The 16,559-nt window shown below is 38.4% G+C and overlaps 1 protein-coding gene across 3 annotated transcripts in view; it reads right to left on the bottom strand.

Annotated features, from left to right (window-relative positions):
• mei-41 (meiotic 41) overlaps positions 1-16,559 on the bottom strand; it is a 183,829-nt gene that overhangs the window by 112,934 nt on the left and 54,336 nt on the right. For all 3 annotated transcript variants that reach the window (XM_070097851.1, XM_070097852.1, XM_070097853.1), the window contains exons 18-21: positions 15,117-15,211; positions 13,500-13,665; positions 3,909-4,025; positions 1,947-2,194 (exon numbers count right to left, since the gene is read on the bottom strand). In XM_070097851.1, the coding sequence (XP_069953952.1) occupies positions 1,947-2,194; positions 3,909-4,025; positions 13,500-13,665; positions 15,117-15,211 (626 nt within the window). The remainder of the gene's footprint in view (positions 1-1,946; positions 2,195-3,908; positions 4,026-13,499; positions 13,666-15,116; positions 15,212-16,559) is intronic.

Genomic DNA, 16,559 nt, shown 5'->3' with positions numbered 1-16,559 from the left:
AACAAAAATATTAGGTGATGAAAGATTGGATATCAGATTGGAGGGAGAGAGTATGGAGGAGGTGAATGTATTCAGATATTTGGGAGTGGACGTGTCAGCGGATGGGTCTATGAAGGATGAGGTGAATCATAGAATTGATGAGGGGAAAAGGGTGAGTGGTGCACTTAGGAGTCTGTGGAGACAAAGAACTTTGTCCTTGGAGGCAAAGAGGGGAATGTATGAGAGTATAGTTTTACCAACGCTCTTATATGGGTGATGAATGTTGCAGCGAGGAGAAGGCTGGAGGCAGTGGAGATGTCATGTCTGAGGGCAATGTGTGGTGTGAATATAATGCAGAGAATTCGTAGTTTGGAAGTTAGGAGGAGGTGCGGGATTACCAAAACTGATGTCCAGAGGGCTGAGGAAGGGTTGTTGAGGTGGTTCGGACATGTAGAGATAATGGAGTGAAACAGAATGGCTTCAAGAGTGTATCAGTCTGTAGTGGAAGGAAGGCGGGGTAGGGGTCGGCCTAGGAAAGGTTGGAGGGAGGGGGTAAAGGAGGTTTTGTGTGTGAGGGGCTTGCACTTCCAGCAGGCGTGCGTGAGCGTGTTTGATAGGAGTGAATGGAGACGAATGGTTTTTAATACTCGACGTGCTGTTGGAGTGTGAGCAAAGTAACATTTATGAAGGGGTTCAGGTAAACCGGCAGGCCAGACTTGAGTCCTGGAGATGGGAAGTACAGTGCCTGCACTCTGAAGGAGGGGTGTTAATGTTGCAGTTTAAAAACTGTAGTGTAAAGCACCCTTCTGGCAAGACAATGATGGAGTGAGTGATGGTGAAAGTTTTTCTTTTTCGGGCCACCCTGCCTTGGTGGGAATCGGCCAGTGTGATAATAATAAAAAAAAATAAATTAGCATGTGGCACTGTTTTTAGCCCATGCCCTTTTCTTCCACTGATGACGACTACTTTCCTTGGCAACAATATGTAGTCAGTGACACCCAGCTGATACTCAGAATTCACTGAAAGGTCAGTGTCAAGATAAAGACCTTGACACTGTCCTTAATTAATCTGTGCAATGCTGTCTCTTTCTGTTTCTTGCCTTATACATTCTGCTTGTAAATGCTTGCTGAGGAAACATTCGTTTTTTTCAGACATTGCTGTTTCTCAATAAGTAACTGCTAGACTTGTGAGAATGTTGAAAAAAGAGTCTTAAATGTTGAAAGAGAGTGGGAGGCATCTACAAGAATTCATTCTCACCACTGGTAATATTCACCTTGGATTATTCTCACCCCTGGTCATATTCACATTTGATCATTCTCATCCCTGGTCATGTTTGTCTGTTCATTCTCATGCTTGGTCATACTCGCCTCTGATCATTCTCCTTCCTAATCATAGTCATCCCTGATCATTCACCTTCCTAATCATTCTCATCCTCTTATTCTCATTCCTGATTTTTCTCATTCCTGATTATTTTCATACCTGGTCACTCCCTGCTCATCTTTATCTCTCATCCCTGAAGGATGTTTCTGGGGGTTAATACCCCAAAGAGATGTAGTCTGGAACTTGGCCACCTGATCAGGTGGCCAAGTCACCCTGGTCACTCTCATCCCTGGTTGTTCTCATTTCTAACTAATTTCATCCCTGATCATCCTCATTCTTGAACTTGTCTCACCCTTGGTCATTTTCATTCCTGTTTATTCTCATGCCTGATCATTCTCATTCCTGACCTTTCTCATCCTTAATTGTTTAAACCCATGGCTATTTTTCAACTCTTGTACAAGGACGTTAAAAAATGGCTACAAGTTCTGAACACTGGCAGAATGCTACTTAAAGACACCAACATAATGCACTAATAAGCTAGTAAGGTGTTAAACATTAAATGCACAAAAAAAAATACCTATTTTGAAACATGGACATATCACAGTAGGCTATGTTAATTTTAAAATAAAATCATCCTTTCAAATTACTTGTACATAGTAGATGAAGATACAAGTTTACTATCAAGGAATCCTAATATTCCCAGAAGACGTGGTGCCAGGAACTCAGCAATAGCATCTAATCCAAGAGAGCTGCTGCTGCCATTATCTGATTCACTTGCTTTGTTACCACTGGGCTGCTGATCAGCATTCAACTCGAGCATCCTCATTTGAGAAAATTCTCTTAGGACAGAACCTCGGTGGTCATGAAGTCCAAGAACTAGTTCATTGACTTGATTCTGTTTAAAATAAAAAAAATGAAATGTACTAAGGACCATAGAAGTAAATAAGTAAAAAAACTGTACTATGTATAACAAAGCACTACAGTAAACCCTCTTATAACGCAACAACACACTGCAATATTGTGTAAAGCAGATTGAAAAAGTGACTTTAAAAATTTTATAGTTTTCTAAAAACCTCGGAAATATGAGCAGTAAATCTAAACAAATTAATTAAGATACATAATTTGAGAAGGACCCTCGATAAAACTTATACAACCTACTCACTGGGCCATGAGTGGTGCCCTCCAGTCTCCCACATTCTTGCTATAAAAGACCAAGTCTTGTCCACTAGACATGGCTTACGGAGGAAGAATTCTGTTCCACTTCCCCATGGAGATAAGAGGAAATAAACAAGAATAAGAACTAGAAAGAAAATAGAGGAAAACCCAGAGGGGTGTGTATATATGTGCTTGTACATGTATGTGTAGTGTGACCTAAGTGTAAGCAGAAGTAGCAAGACATAACTGAAATCTTGCATGTTCATGAGACAGAAAAAAGGACACCAGCAATCCTACCATCATGTAAAACAATTACAGGCTTTCGTTTTACACTCACTTGGCAGGACGGTAGTACCTCCCTGGGCAGTTGCTGTCTACCAACCTACTACCTATGTTCCCTGAATCCCTTCACAAAACATTACCCTGCTCACACTCCAACAGCTTGTCAGGTCCTAAAAACCATTTGTCTCCATTCACTCCTATCTAACACGCTCACACACGCTTGCTGGAAATCCAAGCCCCTTTCCCACAAAACCTCCTTTACCTCCCTCCCTCCAACCTTTCTTAGGACGTCCTCTACCCCGCCTTCCCCTACAGATTTATACGGTCTCCAAGTCCTTCTACTTTGTTCCATTCTCTCTAAATGACCAAATCACCTCAACAACCCCTCTTCAGGCCTCTGACTAATACTTTTAGTAACTCCACACCTCCTCCTAATTTCCACACTATGAATTCTCTGCATAATATTTACACTACACAATGCCCTTAGACACAATATCACTGCTTCCAGCCTCCTCCTCACTGCAACATTTACAACTCATGCCATGGGTTCAAATCCATACCCTTCTGAGAGTAGTTTATAGTTACATTATTATATTTTTTAGGGTTTTAAGGTTTGAGATATCGGCTGTTTGGAGTGACTGTCATATCTGAGTGCCTCTGCAAAGACAATGATTATGAATGAATGATGGTGAAAATGTTGAATGACACTGAAAGCTTTTTTTTTTTTTGTTTTGCTTTTTGGGTCACCTTGCCTCGGTGGGAAATGGCCGATGTGTTAAAAAAATTAACTTCATTCTCCATGGGGAAGTGGAAAAAGAATTCTTCTTCTTTAAGCGATGCATATTTTAAGAGGTGGCCAAAATGCCGGGACCAAGGGGCTTATAAGCCCCTTCTGTATACATTACTAAATTTAAAAAGAAAACTTTGTGTTTTTCTTTTTGGATCACCCTGCCTCGGAGGGATATGGATGGTTCATCAAAAAAAAAAAAAAAAAAAAAAAAAAAAAAAAAAAAAAAAAAAAAAAAAAAAAAAAAAAAAAAAAAAAAAAAAAAAATTATGTATGTCTTTTATGAGCTATCAGACTTGAAGTAATTTTAAAGTGTCTGGCCATATCATTTACCAGAATTTTAAATAATTACTTGGAAAACATACTTAAACTGATTATGACAAACCTGTACAGAACATCGTCTGATGTTATTAATGTGAATATCTGTTGTAACAGCAATGAAGTTTAATGCCGATATTTCTTCTTCTTCTGAATGATGAAATACCAAGTATGCTAAAATATGCTGTAAAAAAAAATGAAATTAATGAAATTTCCTGAATTCAATTACTTTTGCAACAGTTTGAAACAGCTGATTATTGTAATGTTTGTTTTTCTACTATCAAAGTGATATGAACCTTCACAAATGTATGAATTGATAATGGGCTCAATCTGCCAAAAGCTAATGCAAAAGAGCAATGTTCTTACAAATTCACTTTTAATAAATAATTAAAAATCATTCTGTTATCCAATACAAAATTTTAAATTAACCCTTTCACTATTTTATGCTGTGCACACTCACTGCCCAGACCTATTCTCTCATGTCTAGGCCAAAATTCACCACTCACAGCATAATTTAAAGTGCTGTACTTAAAACCTACATGAGTGACACTGGCATCAATTATGTTGATCTATGCAGGAGACAATGAAATGGTTAAAAAGTAAAGAAACACATTTTACAAATATGTGAAAATTATATCAAGTCTGAGAGGAAGAAGTAAAGAGAAAAACATCTGAATCAATCACATCTACCATTAGTAAGAATGTATAACCAAGTTAAGATTTAAAAATAAGGAGTAAGTTTGCTTAAATAATTTACAAACTAAATGCCTTAAAAGCTCACATACACATACACTATAATCATATTTTAGGACCTCTTTTATTTTCTGAGGCATAAAATAATAACACACAATGAATTTAACTTGGAGACCAAAATAAAGTTAAATTCATCAAAAACTCGCATATAAGAGAGGAAACTTATGATGACATTTGGGTCGTCTGTGCTGGCCCATTAACAGATCACAACTGGGGTGATACACTGGTCAAGGACGCACCCTAAATGTAGGTCTTTGGTGAATTTTTCCAGGCACAGTATTGTGACTTTTTTATTCTTTATAGTTAAAACAGTTTTACACACCCATATTGGCAGTAATCTATGTATACATGGCTACTTTAGCTAAATGTATTAAATTAAACCATTAAATACAGGCTCTCCTCACTTAATGACAGAGTTCCGTTCCTAATACCTCATAGATAAACGAAATCATCGCTAAACGAGGAGCATAATATAATGGTAGTGGGTTCATGTCAACCATCTTTGATATTGCTTTAATGTCACCCTTGCACCATTTATAACATTTTTAGTATATTTTTAGATGTTTATACAGTAGTGTACTGTATATTGTAATAAACAGAATAGAGGAAATTAGCTCCAATATACTACATTATTTAGGTATGCATACTGGTCAGACAGCCCATCGTAAGTCTGAGTTGTTGGTAAACGAGTACATCACTGAGGAGAGGCTGTACAAAAAGGCATTTAATGATTTAATAATTCAATTATACAACTAATTCTCTCATGACTGCAAGAGCATAATAACAATATCAATCTTTGGTGGAATACTGCCTGTTTGTTGAAAGAAGAACTATATCAGTATGAAAAAGACTGAAATGGAAGAAAAACTCTTCCCCCATGTATAATACTCTATCCGAATATTAATGTAAGCTCTTCTCCATGCATATAATACAGCTGAGAATTAAGGTAAACTCTTCCCCATGAATACTAATCAAGTTTAGTATTAATGTGTGATACTTAACCAACTTTTAATGTGCTGCCCAACTAAGGAGTAGCAATGATGTAGCATTCCATAACTAGGCATCTGAGGTATGTACATAAAGGATAGACCTGTTATACTACTACTTTTTTTGAGTCAATTGCAATGTATACACCTACCATCCGACTTACGACCAAGTTCGGTTCCAAGAAACTGGTCGTAAGTCGAAATGGTCGTAAGTCGAACTTTGCTACTGAATATCAACAAAACATTTTTGTAATGACTTTATTTTATTGTTTTATTTTGGTATTTCATGAATATTTCATGAATAAGAAGAAGAAAATTGTCAAAGTGGGAAGTCTGAATGTGCGTGGATGTTGTGCAAATGATAAGAAAGAGATGATTGTGGATGTTATGAATGAGAAGAAGCTGGATGTCCTGGCTTTAAGTGAAACAAAGCTGAAGGGATGGGAGAGTTTCAATGGAGAGGAATAAATGGGATTAGGTCAGGGGTTTCAAATAGAGTTAGAGCTAAAGAAGGAGTAGCAATAATGTTGAAGGATAAGCTGTGGCACGAAAAGAGGGACTATAAATGTATTAATTCAATGATTATGTGGAGTAAAATAAAGATTGGATGTGAAAAGTGGGTTATAATAACTGTGCATGCACCTGGAGAAGAGAGAAGTGTAGAGGAGAGAGAGAGATTTTGGGAAATGTTGAGTGAATGCATGGGGGAGTTTTGAATCAAGTGTGAGAGTAATGGTGGTTGGGGATTTCAATGCTAAAGTGGGTAAAAATGTTATAGAGGGAGTAGTAGGTAAATTTGGGGTGCCAGGGGTAAATGTAAATGGGGAGCCTTAATTGAGCTATGTGTAGAAAGAGATTTGGTAATAAGTAATACATATTTTATGAAAAAGAGGATAAATAAATATACAAGGTATGATGTAGCATGTAATGAAAGTAGTTTTTTAGATTATGTATTGGTGGATAAAAGGTTGATGGGTAGGCTCCAGGATGTACATGTTTATAGAGGGGCAACTGATATATCGGATCATTATTTAGTTGTAGCTACAGTTAGAGTAAGAGGTAGTTGGGAAAAGAGGAAGGTGGCAACAAGTAAGAGGAAGGTGAAAGTGTATAAACTAAGGGAGGAGGAAGTTCGGGTGAGATATAAGCGACTATTGACAGAAAGGTGGGCTAGTGCAAAGATGAGTAGTGGGGGGGTATTTAAGAGGGTTGGAATAGTTTTAAAAATGCAGTATTAGAATGTGGGGCAGAAGTTTGTGGTTATAGGAGGGTGGGGGCAGGAGGAAAGAGGAGTGATTGGTGGAATGATGCAGTAAAGGGTGTGATAAAAGAGAAAAAGGTAGCTTATGAGAGGTTTTTACAAAGCAGAAGTGTTATAAGAAGAGCAGAGTATATGGAGAGTAAAAGAAAGGTAAAGAGAGTGGTGAGAGAGTGCAAAAGGAGAGCAGATGATAGAGTGGGAGAGGCACTGTCAAGAAATTTTAATGAAAATAAGAAAAAAATTTGGACTGAGTTAAACAAGTTAAGAAAGCCTAGGGAAAGTATGGATTTGTCAGTTAAAAACAGAGTAGGGGAGTTAGTAGATGGGGAGAGGGAGGTATTAGGTAGATGGTGAGAATATTTTGAGGAACTTTTAAATGTTAAGGAAGAAAGAGAGGCAGTAATTTCATGCACTGGTCAGGGAGGTATACCATCTTTTAGGAGCGAAGAAGAGCAGAATGTAAGTGTGGGGGAGGTACGTGAGGCATTACGTAGAATGAAAGGGGGTAAAGCAGCTGGAACTGATGGGATCATGACAGAAATGTTAAAAGCAGGGGGGGATATAGTGTTGGAGTGGTTGGTACTTTTGTTTAATAAATGTATGAAAGGGGAAGGTACCTAGGGATTGGCAGAGAGCATGTATAGTCCCTTTATATAAAGGGAAAGGGGACAAAAGAGACTTTAAAAATTATAGAGGAATAAGTTTACTGAGTATACCAGGAAAAGTGTACAGTAGGGTTATAACTGAAAGAATTAGAGGTAAGACAGAATGTAGGATTGCGGATGAGCAAGGAGGTTTCAGTGTGGATAGGGGATGTGTAGATCAAGTGTTTACATTGAAGCATATACAGTGGACCCCCGGTTAACGAACTTTTTTCATTCCAGTAGTATGTTCAGGTGCCAGTACTGACCGAATTTTTCCCCATAAGGAATATTGTGAAGTAGATTAGTCCATTTCAGACCCCGAAACATACACGTACAAACGCACTTACATAAATACACTTACATAATTGGTTGCATTTGGAGGTGATCGTTAAGCGGGGGTCCACTGTATGTGAACAGTATTTAGATAAAGGTAGGGAAGTTTTTATTGTATTTATGGATTTAGAAAAGGCATATAATAGAGTGGATAGAGGAGCAATGTGGAAGATGTTGCAAGTATATAGAATAGGTGGTAAGTTATTAACCCTTTGACTGTCGAAGGGCCCAATCCTGAAGTTGCTCCTGGTGTCGCAAAATATTCGAAAAAAAAAAAATTATTTTTTCTTATGAAATGATAGAGAATCTTTTCCCGATTGTAAAGACACCAAAAAAACGAAATTTGATGGAAAACTGACGGAATTACGCTCTCGCGAAGTTAGCGACTTCGGCGATATTTAAAAATCGGCAATTTCGCCCACTTTGAGCCCTATTTTCGGCTAATTCCATTATTCCAGTCAACCAAACACATAACTATTTCTTCAGAACTCTATTTTTTCTATCGATTGAGCACAAGAAACTGCCCATTTACCGATTTCAACTACCCAATAACATGGTCAGAAATTTGCAATTTGGCCAATTTCACGAAAATTAAAAAATACGACAATTTCAAAATAAGGTCCAGAATGAACAATGCAGACATTCCTGGCTCTAAAATAAGATTTTCTTTGTTCATCAGTCATGTCTCCAGGTCCCTGTGATATTACTCTTGCTTTTTATTTTGAAATTTTATTCAAATAAAAAATAGAAGATTTACTGTTATGCAGACTACTGCAATACTGTAACAATTGTAAAAATTACATCAACCCATTCATGACTGCGTATTAGAATGGCTATTTGGACATTTATTGGACAATGACATCATTTGTTTACTTTTGAACATCGGCAAAAATCAAACATTTCCTGTACTTTGTGCTCCATTTCCAGGTTCTTTTTATAGTAAAATTAATCAAAATCACCTCCATTTCTATAATATAGTTTCCATTCTATCAAATGAGACCATGAAAACGAGAATACAACCACAAATACTATACGAAAATAGACCACAAAGTCGGCATTTTAATTAAAAAAAACGGTCGGAGTTTTTTTTTTCTCATTATGCACTGCGTGCTCCAGGATTTTTTTTATGTGGTGCACACTGACCACACAGACCCATTCTCTCACATGTGGGCCTACTAGCTTTCTCCTGCCTGATTTGAAGCCGCTAGAATTTATGAGTATATATACGTCAAACACGGTACATCACAAACGTATATATACGGCCGCGACAGTCAAAGGGTTAAATGCTGTAAAGTTTTTATGAGGTTAGTGAGGCTCAGGTTAGGGTGTGTAGAAGAGAGGGAGACTACTTCCCGGTAAAAGTAGGTCTTAGACAGGGATGTGTAATGTCACCATGGTTGTTTAATATATTTATAGATGGGGTTGTAAAGGAAGTAAATGCTAGGGTGTTCGGGAGAGGGGTGGGATTAATTTTTGGGGAATCAAATTCAAAATGGGAATTGACACAGTTACTTTTTGCTGATGATACTGTGCTTATGGGAGAGTCTAAAGAAAAATTGCAAAGGTTAGTGGATGAGTTTGGGAATGTGTGTAAAGGTAGAAAGTTGAAAGTGAACATAGAAAAGAGTAAGGTGATGAGGGTATCAAATGATTTAGATAAAGAAAAATTGGATATCAAATTGGGGAGGAGGAGTATGGAAGAAGTGAATGTTTTCAGATACTTGGGAGTTGACGTGTCGGCAGATGGATTTATGAAGGATGAGGTTAATCATAGAATTGATGAGGGAAAAAAGGTGAGTGGTGCGTTGAGGTATATGTGGAGTCAAAAACGTTATCTATGGAGGCAAAGAAGGGAATGTATGAAAGTATAGTAGTACCAACACTCTTATATGGGTGTGAAGCTTGGGTGGTAAATACAGCAGCGAGGAGACGGTTGGAGGCAGTGGAGATGTCCTGTTTAAGGGCAATGTGTGGTGTAAATATTATGCAGAAAATTCGGAGTGTGGAAATTAGGAGAAGGTGTGGAGTTAATAAAAGTATTAGTTAGAGGGCAGAAGAGGGGTTGTTGAGGTGGTTTGGTCATTTAGAGAGAATGGATCAAAGTAGAATGACATGGAAAGCATAAAAATCTACAGGGGAAGGAAGGCGGGGTAGGGGTCGTCCTCGAAAGGGTTGGAAACAGGGGATAAAGGAGGTTTTGTGGGCAAGGGGCTTGGACTTCCAGCAAGCGTGCGTGAGCGTGTTAGATAGGAGTGAATGGAGACTAATGGTACTTGGGACCTGACGATCTGTTGGAGTGTGAGCAGGGTAATATTTAGTGAAGGGTTTCAGGGAAACTGGTTATTTTCATATAGTCAGACTTGAGTCCTGGAAATGGGAAGTACAATGCCTGCACTTTAAAGGAGGGGTTTGGAATATTGGCAGTTTGGAGGGATATGTTGAGTATCTTTATATGTGTATGCTTCTAAACTGTTGTATTCTGAGCACCTCTGCAAAAACAGTGATAATGTGTGAGTGTGGTGAAAGTGTTGAATGATGATGAAAGTATTTTCTTTATGGGATTTTCTTTCTTTTTTGGGTCACCCTGCCTCGGTGGGAGACAGCCGACTTGTTGAAAAAAAAAAAAAAAAAGTTTTACTTTACTTTTTATGTTGTTAGTACTGTATTTTATACTGTAAGGTTTAGGATAAACACTGTGTACAACACAAATAGTTTTTATTTCCCAGAAATTTGGCATAAAAAACACGGTCGTAAGTCGAGTGGTCGTAAGTCGAGCAGGTCGTAAGTCAGATGGTAGGTGTAAACCCAGATGACCCTCAGCCTTCTACCTCTGGTGCTGGGCCCTCGTGTTCACGTTCAGTTGTTCCAGAACCCAAGAGGAAACTTCTATTTTCCCAAATCCCAGACTCAGATGAGAGCATGGGTGATGATAGTGATAGTGAATATGAACTACAAGCTCTTCAAACTAGTTCCAGTAGTGATAGTGAAGTGCAATATTCCCCAGTGAAGCGTCAGTATATACGACGATATATGCGCTCTGGAAGTGTGCCATATGTTATACCAAGGGGAAGGAGTGTATCTCGGAGTACATCCCGTGGCTGTACAACAGGAACAGACAGTGAAAATGACGAAGATACTGTTGCAATTGGGATGGAAAATGTGCGTGGTGGTAGTGGTGCCGGCGGTGAGGCACCAGCAGTGGGCCATGCTGCCACCCACGCTGCCAGCCACGCCGCTGCCTCAGCTGATCTAGAACAAAGGCCACCATCCCCCACTCCCCCACCACACCAGCCTCCACAACCACAACCTCCACAACCATAACCTCCACAACCACAACCACCTGTCATTGTCCAGTACCCACCAGCAGACCGCACCTGGGATTGGCAGGAAGCTGTCAATTTTGTTCCAAATCCCCACCAGTTTGATGGCAGCCAAAGTGGAATACGGCCATCTTGTGCACTTGGGAACAATGCCACTGAACTGGAATGTTTCGAGTTATTCTTTGACGAACCACTGATGAAAAGTATTGTCATGGAAAGCAACACATACTACGAGTACACCATGGCAAACACAATACTTTCACCAAAATCACGTCTACACCAATGGAAGGAGGCAACTGTGGCTGAGATGTATCTTTTCTTTGCCACAATAATGCTTATGCCACATGTGTATAAGCACAAAGTGAAATCATACTGGTCAACAGACCCCCTGATTGCAACACCAGGTTTCAGTGATATAATGCCAGTGAATCGATTTGTGCTAATGTTACGTATGCTTCACTTCTCAGATAAAACCAGGCCTGACAGAACTGACAGGTTATATAAGATTAGGAATGTGTTTGTGTATCTGAAACAGAAATTCAGTACTCATTTTTATCCCTTCAGGAAGCTTGTAATTGACGAGTCTTTGATTCTGTTCAAAGGAAGACTCTCTTTCAAGCAGTACATACCAAGCAAGAGGAAACACTTTGGTATAAAGTTGTTTGTGCTTTGTGATTGTTACAGTGGTCTGGTATTGGATATTATTGTGTACACTGGAAGTTATACATTGCAAAATACCAGGAAGTTATTGGGCATCTCAGGTGATGTGGTTCGAACAATGATAGAACCATACCTTGGTAAGGGGCATATATTATATACAGATAACTGGTACACAAGCCCCTCACTCAGTGATTTTTTGCGAGTGAACATGACAGATGTGTGTGGCACAGTGCGTGCAAATCGAAAACATATGCCCAGGTTTGATGCTGGCACTCGCAGAGGTGAGGTGCAGGTGTTTGCTGCCAATGACATCATGGCATTTCGGTGGCATGACAAACGAGATGTCACACTGTTGTCATCAATTCACCCTAATGAAATGGCAGACAGTGGCAGGCAGCATAGAGAGAGAAATGAACCCATTCTAAAACCTGCAGCTGTGATTGATTACACCTTCAACATGCGTTCAGTGGACAAATGTGACATGCAGATTGGGTTTGCTGATTGTGTTCGCAAGAGTTATAAGTGGTACATCAAACTGTTTTTCCATCTTCTGGACATTTCCATGCTCAATGCTTATAATATGTATAAGATGAGCACCAGAAACAAACCACAGTACGGCGAATTCTGTTTGTCTGTCATCAGACAAATAGTATTCAAGTACCAAGGAAATGCACCTGCAATTGACCGCCCACCAAATTATCAACAACTACCTGCTCGTCTGAAGCATGGTGATCACTTCCTGGTAAAACTGCCTGCTACTGCTTTGAAGAAAAAGGCTCAGAAGAGGTGTTACGTCTGTTCACATACAAAAAAACGCCCACGACAACGCAGAGACACTCGTTTTATGTGTGAGGAGTGCAAAACTCCACTGTGCATGACACCATGTTTCAAAGAGTTCCACAGGCTGCAGAACTTCTAGAAACATGTCCTGTGACTGTATATGTGTATATAAAATATAGAAAAATAGTAATAAACAACATTTCATATTGTTTGTTTGTGTAAATATTTTCTGTAAACAAAAGAATGACAACAGTGTTTACGCCCTTATTGTGTAGTATTGAAAAAGAAATAACTTACAAAATACTGATCATGTTGGCCTCAGAGGCCATAAAAGTTACTCAGAAAAAGAAAAATTGAAAAAAAATTGAAAATAGTACATAAAAAAGTAAATAGAAAAATACCGGGTGACGGCAGTTGGCGATGTTACCATATGTTGTTCAATTTTGGCAAATTTCACACCTCCATATCTCGGTAAGTATTGACGTTAAAATTTTTTTGTTTAGCCTATAATGTTTAGAAAAAAAATACTCTATTTTTTCATAAGAAAAAATAATTTTTTTTTTTTTTGAAATTTGGCCGACCCTGAGAACGAGTTTCGGAGAGGGCCTGTCGACCCTCAAAGGGTTAATTACACACAGAAAATTACCCTCTCTTTCTTTTAATAATTTTTTATAATCATAACCCTAATTTTTAAAGGGGTGGACATGTAAGGCAGCAGAAGACCTCAGTCAGATGACCAAAAGCTTCAGCTGTGGGTCATCATATGACTAAGACCAACATCAGGGAATAATTGTCCTGTTTTCTGACAAACCTAATACTTATCTACCTCAACCTATTTGGAGCGCTAACAGAGATGAGTAGATCAATATCATGAGAGAAATCAGTGACAAAGCATGTATAAATAATCAGCAATGGCAGAACCTGGAAGTGGTCAATAAGAATGTCTCGAAGACGGAGACCAAGACATGCTGCCAGCTCCTGCAGAAGTCCAGGTCTTGATTCTTGTGATGCTCGCACTGCTAGGACAGGCAGTAAGTAATGAATCTGACTGCTGATAAAGTATCCTAGTTTACTACTTGACTGATTCCTAAAAAAAAATAAAAATCTATGAATAAGTTTTTAGTTACAACTAAATTAAAATTTTTGAAAACTATTATATACAGCAATTTTATGTCTCTTCATATACATATGTGCATGCAGGTATAAATTTAGGTAAATGTAAAAGCAAAACCAGACCCACTGCAGATTGCAGATTGTGTGATAATTATCATTTCAAACAGTATATTTTCCTGTTAATCTGACCTCTACAGCTCTTATGGAGTAAGTGAATGAATTCAGATATTTGGAAGGGAATATGTTGGTAGATGGGTTTACAAAAAAAAGAAAGAAGGAAAAAAGATGGGGTGTGTGTTGAGATATTTGTAGCATCTGGAGCATCCAACAGGCTTGTATGAGTATGTTAGATCAGGGTGGAAACAAGAATCATGCATATGTTGATGAAATATGATATTGACACATTGATGAATAAGACATTTGCAACACTTGGATATCTTTATTACCAAAACATTTCACCTGCACAATGGGTTTTTTTCATTGTGAAACAGGTGAACAGAGAACTGGAAGAAGCATAAGTAGTTTTCATTCGACCAGTCCAATACCCTCGGTTGGAGGTAGTCAGTCCCTCAAGCCTGAGGGACTGACATCCTCCCACCAAAAGTGATAGAATGATCATATCAAAGCTACTTACACTGTTTCTGGTGCTGTATTTTCCTGAATCTGACTGAACAACCATATTGAGCAGTTGAAATATTTCAGCAATAAAGGCATCCAAGTATTTCAAATGTCTTATTCATTGCAGACAAACAGCTTGAAGTGCTGTAGGAGTGTGAGCAAGGTAACATTTTTGAAGGGATTCAGGGGAGTCTGTTAACTGAAGTGGAGTCCTGGAGGTGGAAAGTACAGAGCCTGCACTGTCAAGGAGGGATGGGGATGTAATAGTTCAGAGGGTTATTTGAATTGTAATGTCTGCACACTTCTGGCAAGACAACTGTTGACTGAATGATGGAGAATATTTTTTTTTTTTTTTGGATCACCTTACCACAGTGAAAAATGGCTAGTATGGCTAAAAAACGTTCCTAAAATCAATTTTATTTCACATGCCTGTATACAGAGACACAATTTCAGTGGTTTATTATTATGGTCATGCATACTTTTATCACCTATTTAATGATTATTTACCTGCCCATTCCTATTTCACTTGACAATCCCATATAAAAGTCTTTCTGTTATTAAAAAAATTTCCAATAAGGTGAGAAAAAGGCAGTTAGCTTTTTTACAGAACACACTCAACTGCCATGTGTGTCATAAGAGGTAACTAAAATGCTGGGAGCAAGGGGCTTGTAGCCCGTTCTCCTGTATAAATTACTAAATTTAAAAAGAAAAACTTCTGCTTTTCTTTTTAGGTTACCCTGCCTTGGTGGGACACAGCCAGTTCATTAAAAAAAAAAAAAACACTCAACAGTGAGAGAAAGAACTTACCTCTTGTTTGTGGAGGAGACTGGCCACTCAAAGACTTCCGCAATATGGCTGAGCACAGCGCCAACTTCACCAGGATTAATAATCTCTGTTAACACCTAAAAAAGAAAAAAATACAGGAAAATTGTTAGCAGAAAAATAGAAAATAAATAAATTTCATTATGTAGGCAAATATATTAAAAAATTAAAGATATTTCCTAATATATAGAAATCACCAGGTAGTAGGTTGGTAGAGAGTAACCACCCAGGGAGGTACTACCGTCCTGTGGTAGTAGGTTGGTAGACAGCAACTACCCAGGGAGGTACTACTATCCTGTGGTAGTAGGTTGGTAGACAGCAACCACCCATTGAGATACTACCGTCTTGTGGTAGTAGGTTGGTAGACAGCAACCACCCAGGGAGGTATTACCGTCCTGCCAAGTGAGTGTGAAACAGAAACCAGTAACTGTTTTACATGAGGGTTGAAATGCTGGTGTCTGTTTTTCTGTCTCATAAACACGCAGGATAACAGGTATATCTTGCTACTTCTACTACACTTAGGTCACACTACACATGCATGTACACACATATATACAGTGGACCCCCGCATAACGATTACCTCCGAATGCGACCAATTATGTAACTATTTATGTAAGTGCGTTTGTACGTGTATGTTTGGGGGTCTGAAATGGACTAATCTACTTCACAATATTTCTTATGGGAACAAATTCGGTCAGTAATGGCACCTGAACATACTTCTGGAGTGAAAAAATATCGTTAACCGGGGGTCCACTGTATATGCATATGCATCTGAATTTTCTTCTATTTTCTTAATAGTTCTTGTTCTTTATTTCCTCTTATCTCTATGGGGAAGTGGAAAAGAATTCTTCCTCCATAAGCCAGCGTATTGTAAAAAGCGACTAAAATGCCAGGAGCAAGGGACTAGTAACCCCTTCCCCTGTATAAATTACTAAGTTTAAAAAGAAAAACCTCACTTTTTCTTTTTAAACTTTAGTTTTTCTTTTTAGGTCACCCTGCCTCGGTGGAATACGGTCGGTTCATTGAAAAAAAAAAAGATATAAAATATAAACACAAGTACTGTATAACACTGGATGTTCATTTGGAATACTTTCTGGAAAATCTGGGAGCTTTGAGTGAAGAGCAAGGTGAAAGGTTTTACAATGGCATCAAGGAAATGGAGAGAAAGTACCAAGGTAGATTGAGTGTCAGTATAATGGTCAACCACTGCTGCATGTTGCAGCACAGAGAGATACCACTAAAAATACATAAATAGAAGAGTGACAGTGCAGTTTTGAAGGAAAAAGACAGAGATTTAATGGAAAGGAGTGTGGAATTTATTAGTGGCGAATCTTATAAATATTTTAATGGAACCTGGTGTAACTTCAGTAAATATACCTTTTCTCAACTGTTGTTTATACAATAACAAACTATTTTATGCATACATTT

The sequence above is a fragment of the Cherax quadricarinatus genome, chromosome 60 (genome assembly GCF_038502225.1).
Source record: "Cherax quadricarinatus isolate ZL_2023a chromosome 60, ASM3850222v1, whole genome shotgun sequence".
Lineage (NCBI taxonomy): Eukaryota > Metazoa > Arthropoda > Malacostraca > Decapoda > Parastacidae > Cherax > Cherax quadricarinatus.
Note: the sequence above shows the minus strand (reverse complement) of the source record. Positions and strands in the feature narration are given on the sequence as shown.